The following is a 16,717-nucleotide window of genomic DNA, read 5'->3' as shown; positions in this document are numbered from 1 at the left end:
GTGGCAGCAAAGCCCTACCCTAATATCAGGTTCAGCATTTGGCCAAGAATCAGTCAATGTTCTAAAATAATCATAAATGAACAGATGTTGACCAATGGGTCCAGAGACTAATGGTTTATTTTTTAACAGCACTAGGATCGGAATTGTTGACCCAGAAAATGACTGCTGCTTAAAGACAATAGAATCCAGGGGCAGAGAAGCCAAGAGGTCTAGACTTTGAAATTCTCTGAATTGCGAATACTTTTTCTTAAGTAGAATCTTTAACCAAAAATATTTAAAATTTAATCTTAGCAATTAGAATCATAACTCTCCTGTTTTCTTGCCTGATACATAACGGTCCTAAAATGTTCCTGACAAGTGATTTCTCATCCTCCATTTGAGTATTTATTTAACAAAAATTTCCCCCAAATTAAGGGTCTCACCTCTTCCTGTTAAGATTAGAAACTAATATAAAAATATTAAGGAAGACTGAATATTTATATAAATACTACAAAAAATTTGTGTTTTTATCACCTCTACTATTAGAGGTTCTATTTCATAGTCCCTAATTTTAATATTAGGGAGAATGTAGCATCTAAATTGTTAATTCTTCTGGAACAAGAAATTTGAACAATTCTGAATTTGGATGTTATCTCAGACTGAAAGAAGTAAATTTTGCTAATATTGTAGCATTGTTTGTAACTCTTCATTTTAATATTTTTAACTTTTGCATCATTTGTTACAGCATTTTCTCTCTGCCTTTCTCCATAGACACACATAGGCTTTTCCCCTCACCCCCGAATTTCAGAGTAATTTAAAGACATTGTACCTGAAAATTATATAATCGTATTAATCAATGTTACCCAATAAACTTAATAAAAAATAAAGACATTGTGTCCCTTTACCCCTAAATAATCCAGTGTACATTTCCTAAGAACAATCACATTCTCTTACATAAACAATACGATTATCGAAATGAGGAAATTTAACTGATATGATACAATATAGTCCCTATTCAAATTACAACTGCTTCAATCATCATTATAGCTCCAAGATCCAATCTAGGATCATACATTGCATTTAGTCGTCATATCTCTTAAGTCTCCTTTTGTCTGAAACAGTCCATAAGCTTTTCTATGCCTTTCTTGACCTTGACATTTTGAAGCATTACAGGCTAGTTATTTTGTAGAAAGTTCTTCAATTTGAGTTTGTCTGATGTTTCCTGGCTATTCGATTGAAGTTTTGCATTTTTTGCTTTTTAGCAGAGATACTACTGAAGTGATACAGCCTCCTCAGTGTCTAATAGTGGGGAAAGTAGAAAGGACGTGAGATGATAGGTTGTCCCAATATTGGTGAAGTTAACTTTGCTAATGTGGTTAAGGTGGTAGCTGCCTTGCTACTCCACTGTGAATTTACTATTTTCTCCTTTGTAAACATAAGTAACATGCAGAGAGATGCTGTGTAAGTATACTGCTCATCATCAAAATCGCCCATAGTTTTAGCACCCATGGTTGATTTTATACCTTTCATACCTTCTATAGTTACTTACATTATAAATATATTACATAATTAAATTCTGTAAAGAACAACTTTCCCATCTCCCTGTTTACTGATTCATATCAGTATGGATTCATGGATTTTTGCTATACTCGATGGGTTGTACTCTAACACTATCATGTATTTCGATGCTCAATCTGCCTCATATTTAGTCAGTGGGATTCCATTAAGCTGGGTCCTGTCATCGTTCTAGCATGAGGTTTTTGCAAGCAGTTAATTGGGTAAAGAAAGATAATGTCTTGTATATTAGGCTACCAACTATCAAGTCTTACTTTCCTTAACCAAGGCTTCCTCTGAGGAGGGCCTTTACATTCAGTTTTGTTTTTTCCTACCAATGGAATGTGTCGGTCCTTGCCTTCCTTTCCTGATCAGACCCCGCAGTGGCTCAGCAGAAAGTATTAGAAGAGCGCCATTTTCGAGATGGATCTCCAGAGACTGGAGACTTATTTAACAATTTAGCGCCGGCATTAAAGGACAGATAAAAGTTAGAAGCAAATGAAGGTACTAGGGCGCTAGGGTCACTAGTTACTGATCCTGTGGAGAGACGAGTATATTCACTTTTAGTTTTGTGGGGCTTACTGGATCCATTTTATTTTACAATAAAAAGGTTAAAAATATTTTTTAAAAACCCGTGTCAAATTCCTTGGACCACATTCTTTTGGATCAAATCCAAAGACTTTCCGATGCTGGCTCACCTCCTTTTTTGGTTTGCCTTGATAGAGTGACACAACTCCAGTCACATTGTCTTTAACTTTTTCAAATATAAGCTAGAAAGTGAGTCTCTAAAGTGTCCTGCCCTGTAATTTCACCTGGATTGTACATTAAGAATTATAAGTAGATATGCTCGAGGATCTTTAGTTGGCTTTCAGACCTTCCTTCTCTCACTTGCTGAATCCATGACACTTTCTTATTAGGAGTATTTGGGTTTAAAGCTTTCATTTGATTTCTGCATGGGAATTATCCTCTTCCTGATTTTCTTTGCTTTGTTCTGCCTTGTGCATTATATGTTCAGAGACTAAGTTTCAACACATTTTCTAACTAAATCACATTTTCCCATTTTCAAGTTACTAATTTAACTGATTTTTTTTCTAGTTGAAGAGCTTTTTAGGCATTTCTTGGAAGATTTTGATACTGCAAATTTCCCAAGTCAGTTCTGAAATGTTTAAACTACATGATAGAAACTGAAAGCTGAACATTGACTCTGAGTTTTTATTCTAATATTCTAGAACAATTCTCACTTATTTAAAATTTCCATATTTTCTGGTTATAGTTAATCCACTTGCTAGAATTACTCAATGAGTTTATTTTTCTTTCAATCATGTTTCTATTTTTTTATAATTTGAGATTACCTGCATGTTGGTTCCTGCAAATTAATTACCACACCTTGTACTATTCCATGAAGACTTATAACTTGGATCTTAGCCAAAGTTTTTTAATCTGGTTTTCCCATCTGGATCAAATTCTTTATATGAGAGGTTCTTTATATCTTTGAACACAATTTACAAATAGATCTGAGTTTGTCTTCTAATCCTGACACTTTGGGGATATCAGTGTCCTATAAGACCCACAACTTTATATGGCGGTACTTTTCTTACCAGTCACGCTACACCAGGTACTCAAATTGTACCAGTGCTAAGAGCCAGACGGCTTGAGTTTTGAATCATTGGGTTTGTAACAGTGTTTCAGTAAAATTCTTTACTATTATAATGGGAATGCCTTTCAGAATTTATTTGGAGTTGACTTGGGTCTCATTTTCCGTGAATACATTCTTCAAATGTCCTACAGCTATGGCAAGATAAGCAACATCTTTATTTATACAATGAGTGCCTTAAACCTTGTCCTTTTGCACAGTTGGGACTAACTCACCTGATTCAGTGATACACATTCCATTTCCTCAAACAATTACTGGAAAAGTATCAGGCCCAATGTGACTGCTTCTCAAACTCCCAGCTAAGCACAGGAAGAGATTTAGGATGCATCAAAGGATGAAATTTTTCTACTTACATATTTATTCCTAGTTCAATTCTCCATTTTGGGAAGTGATTTGAGCATACATCTTTCTTTTTCTCCAGCAATGGACTCCCTAGAGATTTTGTATACAGAAGTGGTATTCACATTTCATCATTTATATTGTACAGGAAGCATTAACCCATTTGGATTCTCAACTATATTTGAAATGCTTTCAAAGTTTCCCCTAAGAAACAAAGATATGTGTTATACCTTCTCAGAGTCAAGAAGGCATAAGCTTTACACTTGAAATAGTTTACAGATGGTTATTTTAATTATATAAAGTGTCAGTCACCTTTGAGGTATAACAGACCATTATTTTGCCTATAATTAATGTAGTGGGAATTAAGTCAATGGGTTTATCTTTTTGGTAGCTAATACTATACCATGTGTCTTCTTTCATATAAACTTCATTGAGTTCAAAGCCACAGATTAAAAACTATAAAGCCACTGCTAGAGCTGTGAGGTAATCTGATCTTACAGTGGTTGTTACCATACCCCACTAAGAAGAATCTGTCAAAAGCCAATAATGAGAAAATCTTGAAAGCAGCAAGAGAGAAGCTACTTATCATGTACAAGGAATTCTCAATAAAATTAGCTGCTGATTTCTCATCAGAAACCATGGAGTCAATAAAGCAAAGGGATGATCTATTCAAACTGATGGGGAGAGAAATAGCCAGACACACTGAAGAATAGCTGAATTCACATGTAAGAATGGCCTATGACTAGAACAATGTTTGAGGGTAGTGAGACCACCTTTGACTTCTCGTTCTTACTACTAGGATCTGTTCAACCTAAAAACATGTCAATAGATGTGTCCTAAGAAAACATCCAGCATCTTATTGGTATCATTCAAACATTTTTCCCTAATTACTACATAAAAAGTTTAGATTTCTACCAACCTCTAAAAAGCTTAACAACTATTAATTTTTATTTATTGCATATATATTTATATCATACTTTATGTCTATAATAAACATTAGTATGCATGACATATAGCTTGGTGCTCTATTATCTATTTTGTTTAATCTTATCAACTTGGTTTTTAGGGTTAACATACAATATTCAGTAAATCTTCTATATTGGTAGAAGCTATTTTACATGTCTTTGACTTTACAGTATTAATGAGAATAAAATGACTTGCCCAGGGTCAACTAATAAGTAATAATTGGAAACCCCCAATTGGATATTCAAAGGCAGATTCCTGGGTACCACCTGTGTATCAGATTCTGAAGGCTGAGCTCCAGGAATCTCCAGGTAATTCTTATGAATATTAACGTTTGTGAACTATGGAAGGGGGTTAGGAAAAAGCCACCAGAGGTAGTAAATTTACACATAGTTTTGATTGGCTAATAACAACCATTTTAAAAAGAGGATGATGGTTAATTGCAAATATTCACTAATGGGTTCAATTTAAGGTGTATTATTTACTTCACACTTCTTGCTGGCACCAGCAATTTTCACTCGTAGGAGGCTTTCTCTGAGGTCCACTATTTAACTTGTATTTTTTAACTTCCTTCCACTTATGAACAGATAGATTCTCTCAAACAGTTAAACTGGGCTTGTTGTTGCTGTCATTCCTTTAAGAACTCCCGGGAGTGGGGTCAGGAAAGTTGCAGAATCAGCTGCGGCCCTTTGCAAACCAGGGTCATTTGTAAGGCAAGAGTTCTTGATTCTCTAACTGCTAGGATATTTGTCCTAGTTTTCAGGCAGCTCTATGATATCTTCCCCAGAATCTCCTGGATAAAATGCATATTTGCATATTTGCATTCAAAACCACTTTGGATGTGAAAACCTTAATGATTAAGGCCATTAATCACAGATGCGGCAGGAAATAGGCTATCATAATATTGTCACAGCTGCAGCAGGAAGACAGTGAGCTCGGGTTAATATTTAATGTTGTTTTGTGATAATTCAGATAAACAGAGTTCAAACTGCTTATGTAGAAATTGTTCCATCTTGTGGGTGTGTGTGTGTGTGTGTGTGTGTGTGTGTGTGTGTGTGTGTATGCACACGCGCATATAACCGCCATCCCACACTTCAGTTTTCTCTGTTTCTTTCTGTCTAGGGTTGACTGGGCTGAGTGGCCTTAGTGAATCCAGATTCCAAAGCAACCTCCAAAAAGACATGCAGATCAAGGCAAGGACTGGAACTTAAAGATTAATGATTTGTAATTTTTCAAAGTCTGAAGTTCTAAGTATTTTTCCAATGCTGCCTGGGGGCTTCTATTGCAGCAGCCAGGCAGCTGCGGTCCGCATCTTTGGGTGAAACGGCCCCTCCTTGGTTTCTGACCAGCACTAACTAGTCCTGAAGGAAAAATGAGACTCCTCGGAGATGGTCTCCTTATCCTAGGCTCCTCCTAATCAATTCCGCCTCCCCTTCTGCTGATTCTTCCTTCCAAAAGCAGTTTGCTGGCCTGACCCATAGGGACACTGACAGTAACTAGGAGTCAGGTAGGAAGTAAAGGATAATTTTTAAAAATAAATATATGGTGACAGAAGGAGGTTTGACTTTGGGTGGTCAATACAATGCAATATATAGATGACATATTGTTGAATCGCACTCCTGAAACCTATGTAATTTTATTGCCAATGTCACCCCCCAATTTTTTTTTTTTTAAAAAAAAAGCCTATTTAACCCTCCCTCAAAAATAAAATAGTGTAGTGAACAAGAGACTCGAACAATGATTTGATTTAGCACACTCTGTGCTCAAACAAAAAATAAAGAGAAGTAAGGCCTTTTATAATGCTGTATATTACGCAACAGACTTTAAAAATAACTCAAGTGTTGTTCAAGCAACAGATATTTTCCATTAAAGCATGTTCTTTGACTGCAAGGAGCAGATTAGCACTCACAAATACTTTTCATTCAGGCTTTTATCCATATAAAAGAAGTTACTCCCCCTAGGGTTGTGGGGGAGGGGATAACTTAATAAAACCATCAATTATATTTAGAATGTACATTTATTCCACAGACAAACCAGAGGACACAGGTCATCTAAGGAAGTGCTCAAGATAGAAGCCACACTATTGCCAAGTTCTAGTGCTCACACTGTCTCTGAAGCTAAGAAGGAAAGAGTCATTTAGTGTCATTTTGGAATTGACCCAGAGCTAAATGGGCTATTCCATATTTTGTTTTTTCCTTTGGTTATAGTTTAGATACACAATAATAATAACGTAGCTAACATTTATTAACCTCATACAAGCACTTCCCTAGATTCTTTACTTGATTGCTTGTTTCATGCTTGCAATAACCTTGTGGTGCTGGTGCTTTTTTTTTTTTTTTCCATAAATAAATAAAGTGGAGCACAGGTACTCAGACCACAATGATGGTGTTCTGGTCATCTGTTGTTGCATAATGCATTATTTTAACATTTAATGGCTTCAAACAACAATTATTTATTTTTTCCTCTCATAGTTCAAGACATTTACTGGGCTTAGCTAGACAGTTCTGACAGTGATTCTTACTTGGGGTCTCCCATTCAGTTGTAGTCAGATGATGGCTGTGGCTAGAGTCTTTGTGAATATTTCCTCACTCTTGTGTCTCTGTTGTCTGGGACCCCAGGTGGCACTGTCACCCTGAACACCACACTTGACCTTTTCATGGGGCCTGAACTTCTCCATTGCATCACAGCTGGGCTCCAAAAGCAAGCATCCCAAGAGGGCAGGTAAAAGCTGTATCACCTTTAAAAAGTTTTTAAAATTATAGACTAACAGGAAATTGCTAATATAGTACTAGAGTCCCATGAACCTGTCACTCAGTTTCTCCCGATGGTGAGAACTTCTATAACCATCACCAATTTCATACCAGAAATTGACATTTGCACGTCTTATCAGATTTTACACGCACTCATTTGTGTGTATGCATATTCTGTGCATATAATCACCATCACAATCATCATACAAAAACTGTTTCATGAAGGGACCCCCGTGTGCTGTCTCTTTATAGTTGAAGTCACCCTCCCCACCCTATGCCCGTCCCCATGGCAACAACTCACCTGTTCTTCTCCATCGTTTTATCATTTCAAGAATGCTATATAAATGGAATCATACAGTTTGTAACCTTTTGAGATTGTTTTTTTTTTTCCCCCACTATGCCTAATGCCCTTTAGATCCATCCAACTATGCAGGTATCGTTCCCTTTACTGCTGAGCAATAGTCCATGTATACCTTTTAAGATCTAGTCTTGGGAATCACACGGTTTCACTTCTACAATAATTACAAGACTGTCCAGATTTAAGGGGAGAAACACCCAACCTCCCTACCTTAATGAGAGTAGTGTCAGTATCCCTTTATAAGAAAAGTGTAAGGGACAGGAAAATTGTTGTGGCCACCTGGGTAAACATACCTGCCAAAGATGGCAAGTAGCAAAGGTGGGCTGCAAATCCAGGTAGCTTGAGACTAGAGCCCATATTTTTAGAGTGACAACTTGTGTATTCTGGACAACACAATGAGAATTAAATCATTACAAACTTAATCAAGGAACAGGTCTACGGATATATTTTAAAGATGCAACATTAATTTTATTTAAAGAATTTAGAGACAAATAGGAAAGGCTTGACAAAGTTAGAATTCTGCATGCTCATTGGGAAAAAATGACTGTAAGAAATGTTTAGGTAAGCAGCCTGGAAGTAAAAACGTTTAGGTAAGCAGCTGGAGTGGAGGGGTAGGGATGGGGAAGCAGGAGTGATAGGGAGGCAGGGCCAAACGAATCTAGCAAGGTCAAGGCTAAAGTTCTTCAGGGATTGCCCTTGGGCAAGGAGCATCTCTTGACCAGGAAACTGGAAAACATGATAGACAAGGCATCACCAACATGGTGCCAGTAAAGTAAAAAACAAAACCTTTAGTTTATTCTAATATTTTATTTATAATTAAAAATAAATTATAAACGGCCTCACTAGAGAAAAGACCAAATTGTCTTTCCAATCTCTCTAATAGAAAATATTGTAAAGCTTTGTCTCATTAAGAAGTAATCAAAGAATATGTAAGAAAAAAAGAATATAGGGTATGTCAGTTAATAATAAAAATAATATTGTGATTTTTTCCCTATATTTTTAATATTTGTGATATTTCTTAGCTCTCTAAAATTTATAACTTGTGGTGATTAATGGTTCTAAAAAAACATTAAATTTTGTATTCACAATTTTGCATTCTTTTTCTTAAATTGTATGAAATTCAAATTGTATCAACTTCAGGCTCACAAAACTTGGAAACTTCTGCGTACAATATAAATTCAATGTGGAATGAACAACTCATCAATAAAAATCCAAATTAGAGTTTTACTGTCCCTCATAGAACCCCTGAGATACCAGGTAACCAAGAGACTTGGTTGGTGGGGAGGAGTGGAAATGAAGATTAAATGGTATTGATAACAGATACCCAGGCCTAGATGCACGGGAATAACATGCCTCTGTCCAGGAGCATGGGGGAGACTCACTCACAGGCCATGGTTAGGAGTCTAGATCTCATTCTAAGAGCAACCGGAAAACAACAGCAAGCTTTCAGCAAGAGAGCATGTGTTTACAATGAGGAGGCAAGTTGTGAGAGGACTGGTGAAGGCTTGCACCAAGGTGATGGCTCTTCAGCATTTCCACTGTCCCATGTCTGTAGCCATCAAGTAGAATCGCTCTATGTGCTTGGGGGCCCCCTAAGTGTGTAATGAGCCAGAGGTTCACTGGCTTCCTCAGAAATCCTTGCTCAGCCAGTTGACTCCTGGGTCTGCAACCAAGCACTATAAAAAAAAAAAAAAAAACCCTGTGGGAGGTGGACTTCTCACAGCCTCTCAGCTTTCTGATTAATTATTTAGATGGGAAACAAAGCCTACTCAGATGAAGCATAAATAAATAAATAAATAAATAAATAGATAGATAGATAGATAGATAGATAGATAGAAAAATAAATAAATAAATAAGTGAACTCCAAGTAAGGATCGCAATTCTGTCCCAAATATTGGACTTTCTTTATCTCTGGTTATGGGGGTTAGGGGTGTATTTAAAAAACATAAATCCTTTTCATTCAGTCACTGTTCCCTAGCAACCACAAAAAAGCATCTGTTTTCCTGGTGTCTGTGAGCACCAGCCCAAGCGGATGCTCAAGCACGCATCCAGAAGCGTGGAGAGAACAAAAGCACTGGAATCGGTCTCCGGTTGGTGAGAGATTCTAAAAGGGGAATTTGTTAAGAGCTGGGCACCTAATAGAACATAGTATGAGAGACCCGTATCGTCAATGTAGGGGTGCGGAGGGGGGACCTGCAGGAAGGGTGCAGATATTATTTATGGCATGGTATTCCTATAGAATATGGGGGCTGTCCCTTTTGGGGTGGGAGGGTTGGCTTCTATGAAACAGCTAATGCCTGAGATACCTGACATCTTTCCAGTAGCTCTTTTGTGGGTATTTCCAGCCAGAGTCTTGTTTTCATTAAAGCTCTACGGACAGAAAAGAAGAGTGACTGGCTGACCTCAAACCTAAACTGAATAGAGTCTCTGCAAATGGCCCTCTTTCAACCAGGCATAGCTACTCAATGCATGTCAGTCACTGAACTCTACAGAAGAAAGGACCTCTCCAACCATTTAGTGTTTGTTTTACAAAGGAGTACGAAAACACAGAGAGGCAAATTCACTTGTCCAAGGTGACACAGTTAGTTGGCAGCTTCCCAGGGTCTCTGAACCTCCAGTCTAGTGGTTTTGGGATGGGAGGTGCTCATGTTTTAAAGATTTAAACCTTTGCATATTATGTCACATTGAATGGCAGTGGGGAGGGAAGGTGGGTCTAAGAGGAGGCTGTCGCAGCAACCAAAAGATGCAAATCTTATAATTTCTAAATCCGAAATTCAAAGGGCTGCCTCAGAACTACAGAACAAGAATGGCTTAAAACAAATGCTAAGTTTTTTGCTTTTTAAAAAGGCATCAAAGCTAAGCAAGCAACCCCCACCCCCACCCCAAATACACACCAGTCAAAGAATTGAGATAGGACAAATGTTCTACCAACAAATGTTTTTCCAACTTATTGAATTAGAAGAATGATCTACATGCTAGCCTTTGTGGAGTTGTAGAATGTTAGAGTGAAATGCGCTCTCTATCACGTTAATCAGGCTCATCATTTTTTAGATGATATCTGAGACTGGCATGCAGAATGGCCAAGAGGTTGGCTGGCAGCACCAGTTAGTGGTGTAGTGAACACCGTATCCTGGGATCTGGCCTCCTTGGGTCTAGTGCTGTTCCTTCTCTAAGCCAGTGGTCCCCAACTGGTCTGTTCCTGTTGGAAAATGGGCCGCACAGCAGAAGGTGAGCAGCGAGCCAGCAAGCAAAGCTTCATCTGTATTTGCAGCCACTTCCCAGCGCTCAGATCATCAGGCATTACATTCTCATAGGAGTACCCGTCCCTGGCGTCAGGAGGCTATCTCTCTGGCATGTAGTATCCACTGCAATTTGCTCTCCTGTAGAGAGCATATTACTTTATTTACAGTTAATCCATTTCCAGTGGAATGCTCCCACTTTCTTCTCTCTTTTCACCTTTTCCACATCCCATCCAAAGCAGATATAGCCGTAGCAAGAATCGTCCAAAATAATTAAGTCGGTCTGGTAAGGAATTTGTTTAAATCATTGGCATCCTGTCTCTTGTCTGTTTGTTGTTGGAGAGCTGAATCGAATGAAGCTTAATGTTTATATGCTATCATTTTCAAAAAAAAAAAAAGTTTCTCAAGTTTTCTCCAACCACTTTTAAAGAAGTGATTTAAAAACATATGTATAATTTCAAACGTACAGAATGTAATATAATGAACATCTATGACTCTATAATCCCAGAGTCAAAAAATATTAACATTTTTCTTATATTTGTGTATGAGTCAGGGTTCTCCAGAGAAACAGAACCAATAGGATGTGTGTATACACATATAGAGAGATTTAGTTGAAGGAACTGGCTCTCATGATAGTGGGAGCTTGGGTAGTCCAAAATTTGATGAAGTAGGCTGGCAGGCTGGTGAGTCAGGGAAGAGTTGCAATCCAAAGTCAGTTTGCTGGTGGAATTCTTTCTTGCTTGAGAGAGTTCAGTCTTTGTTCTTTTAAGGTCTTCAACTGATCGGATGAGGTGTACCCACATAATGGAGAGTAATCTGCTTTACTCAAGTCACTGATTTAAATGTTAATATCCATAAAACACCTTCACAAAAACATACAGAATAATGTTTGACCAAACATCTGGAGACAGTGGCCTAGCCAAGTCGATACATAAAATTAACCATCACACTTTGCTTTAAATCTTTTTTAAGAAATAAAACATTGTAGATATAGTTCATATCTCATTTATGCCTCTCCCTGGGCACCCCATTCAATTGTGATTTTTTTTTTTTTTTTTGGTACTTCAAAGAAAAGTCACTTTTTTGTGACTTCAGAACTCTTTTGATGCTGTCGCCTGAATTCCAATTTCTGGATCAATGCCAGGGTGAGAATTGAAGACATGGCCTCACATTTGCCATCATCACATGTTCTTTCAAAGATTTCCTGGCCATAGAAATTTGTACATAGTTTCTATAGAAAACTTCATTACAAAGCCATTGCACCAGGGTAGATTCACTGGGAGTCACTATGTTGAATGTACACAGGCTTAAACATATTCAGATCCCAGGCCATCCATGTTTGGGTGGTTCTGCCCAAATATTCCCATCCACTATTATACAAGCCATGTCTGTTTTACTTGCTAGTTTATTGCAAGAATAAATAAATGGTGAATGTTGAAAAACCTTGGAAGAAGTAAGAAGTATCAGATAAACTCAAGGTGCAGTATGCTGGCCTCCAAGCAGCTTTCTGACCTCGAGTCTGCTGGATAAGAGACCTGAGCCCTGTACATGCTCAGATCCCTTCCAGGGCCTAGGACTCCATGACTGGTATTTGGAGTGATAGCATCCCTTACTCAAATTCTCTCTGATTTGCTGCTGTAGCTTACAGACTCAGAGAGGCTGGGTCTTCACATAGGATATCAGGTACAGTGTAAGCTGCAGATACCTGCTCAGCTGGATAAACCTTTAATCATGGAAAGAAGGCTCCTAAAGAAGGAAATGAAAAAGCTCCTGTAAGTATGAATGAGAATAACTTTCATTTCTTTCACTCAGTATTTTGTGGATTTCATGTGTGATAGATGGTTTGGATATTGACAGGAAGTTGAAAATCTAAGGATGATTCTATTCCTCCTTTTTTGTTATAAAACAAAACAAAACAAAACAAGATGATCTGGCCTCTGTCTCCAGCCACAGAGGTCTCACATGTGGTGCAAAGCCAAATGCTGAATCTCTTGGGAGGGTGTTTCTACCAGCAGCATGCACGTCTGAGGCATGCCCATTCTAGAGCCTAAGATCTGGGCCCGTTGCCTGTCAGACTGTGCTGGGCAGGATGTGCCTTTGAAAGGGCCCTGCTAATAAAAGATATAGGAGAGATTTCTGAAAAATATACCTAAGGACCCAGGATTTAAATTGCAGCCTCTGCCTCTTTTATTGTCAGTCTTATCGTCTCAATAATTCATCTTCTTTTTCTTGCCATCTGAATTTTTTTTTTAAAAATAAAGTAAATATTAAGTTTTCCCTTGGAAAAATTTTATTCTCTTGTGCTAGATTTTCTTCTACTTGATACTTTGTTAAGAGGTTGGTGAAAATTAGAGACCATATAAAAAGAAAGAAAAAAAGGTTATATTCTATTTCATATGTATTACAGTCACGACAATAATACCTTTGTCATCAAAGACCTTAGCATAGTCCCCATCAAATGTCCTTTCTCAGCCTACTAGGTTAATTACCCTTTAACAAGTCCTTAAGAGATGCTGGAATAAACTGTGTATGAAGTCATACATGTTTACATGTACGTGTTTGGAGGCCGACATAATAAAGAACAAACCATAATCAAGTATGTCAATTCCTCCACATAGAGCTGCAGTTTCAAAACTGATATAATTATATAGCCAAAGAATACATTTAGGTTACTTTAAATAAAATACCTTGGAATTACAAAGAAAAAAACTTGAGAATTTTGTCCATTAAACCTTAGTGACTCAGGAAGAGCTTTTAGGAGCCAGAAACAAAATTATCCCCCACACTTGCCCAAAGTGTGCGTATCCTGCATCCATCCAGTCCCTCTTCTTGACTTTCCCAGAATAGCGACCTTTCTGTTCTCCTCCCAGGGCCTTTATTTTACCCTTGCCTTATTAAAAGTCATCGTTCTGAAAGGATCTGACGGAGATACACTAAAGTGGAATTACTAACGTATTTTTAGGCATAACTCCTCCTAAGGATATTTGCATTCTAATGGGTAAAAGCCTTCAGGCAAAAGAATATGTCTGTATGGAATAGCATCTATCCAGAATTTATCAACTTTGGACATTTTGCCTTAATTTAACACGGGCAACAAGGAGATCTTTATTTTAAACAGTGGGTCTCAGTCCTGTCAGTTTTATAAAACCTTTTCTGCATGTGGGGATTTATCATACTCCCTGTTTTCCTATACATTCTGCACTGACCATGTGAGTTTAATTTTTAGATACATGTGATTTAAGTTAATCATGGTTAGACATTTGAAGCCTGCAGCACTGCAGAATTCCCATTTAAATCAAAATGAAATATGATCTCAGCTGCCAGAACCACCCGTGACTGCTCTTGTATTTGGTAGAGGAGGGAGGGGCTGGGCAGGACCCCTCTTCTGCAGACTCCGATATCGTTCCCAATGGTTCAATCCTGCTCTCTTGCTTTCAAGGGGAGATTATATTGGCATCAGACTTCGGGAAAATGAATTTGACCCGAAAGGAAGAAGGCAACTCACCTTTCTAGATGATATGGTAAAGAAAGGCATGCGGGCGTGAGTCACATTTGAGTTATATGTGTACGAAGGGGACAGAGCAAGGAACTAATGTATATAATAAACGAGGCTAATCTTGATCCCCCAGAATGTCATCTCTGTCATCTTCTCATCCGAGCATTTTCCATATGGTCTTTCCAACTCATTAAACAGAAAGCAAAATGAGTGCAAGGGTAAATATTACATAGAAGATGTTAAAAAATTCTGGTCAGACTTAGCTATCATGTAGTTCTCAAATATAATACTTTTTTTCCTTTTTTAATAATTTTCATTAATGGACAAAGCCAAAGAACTGAATAATCCTAAAATTCTTTGTATTTTAAGATTCAGTATTGCTCATACTGAAACTGAGGTTCATGTTATATAATAAAAGTTAACTTTGCATAAATTAAGGAAGAAAGTGTGTAAAGATCTAACTCAAAAGAAATTGGTAAACCCTCAGCTTTTTTATGATACCTGTTTACTATTCTTGCACTAATAAGGAAAAAAAGGTCTCTCCCTCTCCCTCACCCTCTCCCTGTCTGATTTCCCTGGAGCTGAATAAGCAGATAAGCCTTGGTGTTCTAAAGTGCTTCTCCATGCTTGTATTAAATGAAGAAATTAAGCTGATTAGATAAGTGCTTCTCAGACTTTAATGAGGTCTTATTACAAGGCCGTTGTGATTCAGAAGGTCTGGGGTAGGGCTTGGAATTTGCATTTTTAATGAGCAAACAGCCGATGCCAGCTCTGCTGGCCTATGCATCAATCAATCTTTGGATTAAGTTTCAACAATTGATCATAGTCCTTTTTTTTTTTCTTTTTTTCTTTTTTCTTTTTCTCTTTCTTTTTTGATTCATTTTTCAATTTGATTCAGTCCCTGGAAGAAATAGAAATAAGTACATTGTTTAGAGAATGTTGGAATTATTTAGAACCTTAGAACTCATCTAAAAATACAAAAACCAAACTGACCTTCCCTTTTCTAGGATAGGTATGGACATTCAAATTGGTCTTCAGCTTCTTAACTGTACATAAGACTCTTAGCAGATCACTTGATCAGGTTTACTTCAGTCCCTGCTCTTGGCCCTTCCACCCGGAAGGTCCCCCTCTACCTACAGCAATTCTCCTCACCCTTCAAGCCCCAGCTCCACTGAGGCCTCTTCTCTGAAGCCTCCTGGGATTCCCCAGGTGGACACACCACTTCCCCCGTGTCCCTGGAGGTACGTTTCTGTCATTCTACTCACAGAATTAAAAATCGTTCCTCTGGGGCCCTCTTCCTCCATCTTTGCCTTTTTCTGTTTTAAAATTTAAGAAAACCAAGGCCCAGAGAACATCAACTGTTGGTAGAGGAGGGAGGGGCTGGGCAGGACCCCTCTTCTGCAGGAAGACATATGGTGAATTGTTTGCAATACCTAGATTTGAGCCCAGATTCTCTGATTCCCAGTTTGTATTCTTTCCAAGAATCTATCCTTTCATTTTTGGTCCACACATTTACCTCCCAACGCCCAAAGACCCCTAATGATCTCTGTCTGAGCATCAGATTACTGGACAGAGCTGATGATCCTCAACATTGTGGACATGACGAAATAGTAGAATAGGCTTAGCAGTGCCATTGTCATTGGGCCCAGGGAGCACTTTAGCCCATGTCTAAGCTGGTTCCTTTGCTCTCTGTGCTTCCTGCTTCCAGGCACACTATGACTTGGCCATCAGTGTTGCTTTGCAATGGCTGGATCACCCAGAAGACTTAACTTGGCTGGAGTGGGAGAAAGTGTAAGTTGAAATAGTTTTGTTTGTTTTAATCTGTGAATATGAGTAATGACAGAAGAAGTTCTACCTGGGGTCTTCCACCGGAAGGCACTCTGATTTGAAAACACAACAGGGAGCTATCCCTCTCCAACTATCAGTTATCAACTCGTGGGAGTCACGTATGTATCTACATATGTTGCATCTCTACTAATTGGTTTCTATCAGAAGAAATCCTTTCTTGCATAGAATGCTCTGCCTTAGAAATGTGACTATGCTTTATTACATACATGCTATGATTTTTAAGATGGTCAATCCTGTGGGTAAAGACTGCAATCTTTTCATAAAGACTTTCAAACACAACTTCTTAAACATTTAACAAGATATGTATCTAAGTTGAGCTATTTGAAAGGAAAGAATAATTTCCTTTCCAGGATTATTGGCATTTTCTCCATGTGGGCCAGGCAGACTCACTCGATTTGTAAGAACATGAAACAAATGAGGCCAGAATTGAATAGTTTATTCCAGAAGCCAGTTGTTTTTTCTGTTCCATGGCCTTAGAACACACACCTGGTCCTGGATGGTTGTATCAGTTAGAGTTTAGTAGCAATAAGCAGAAAA

At 38.0% G+C, this 16,717-nt stretch overlaps 1 protein-coding gene across 1 annotated transcript in view; it reads left to right on the top strand.

Moving 5' to 3' along the window:
- The first annotated feature begins 12,567 nt into the window (after window positions 1-12,567).
- Window positions 12,568-16,717, top strand: part of CUNH2orf80 (chromosome unknown C2orf80 homolog) — a 12,553-nt gene continuing 8,403 nt past the window's right edge. The window contains exons 1-3 of the mRNA XM_006921478.1: window positions 12,568-12,608; window positions 14,276-14,357; window positions 16,041-16,123. Of these exons, the coding sequence (XP_006921540.1) occupies window positions 12,568-12,608; window positions 14,276-14,357; window positions 16,041-16,123 (206 nt within the window). The remainder of the gene's footprint in view (window positions 12,609-14,275; window positions 14,358-16,040; window positions 16,124-16,717) is intronic.

This window comes from Pteropus alecto, unplaced genomic scaffold (genome assembly GCF_000325575.1).
Source record: "Pteropus alecto unplaced genomic scaffold, ASM32557v1 scaffold3, whole genome shotgun sequence".
In the NCBI taxonomy this organism is placed as follows: domain Eukaryota; kingdom Metazoa; phylum Chordata; class Mammalia; order Chiroptera; family Pteropodidae; genus Pteropus; species Pteropus alecto.
This window is presented reverse-complemented; position numbering and strand designations above follow the sequence as displayed.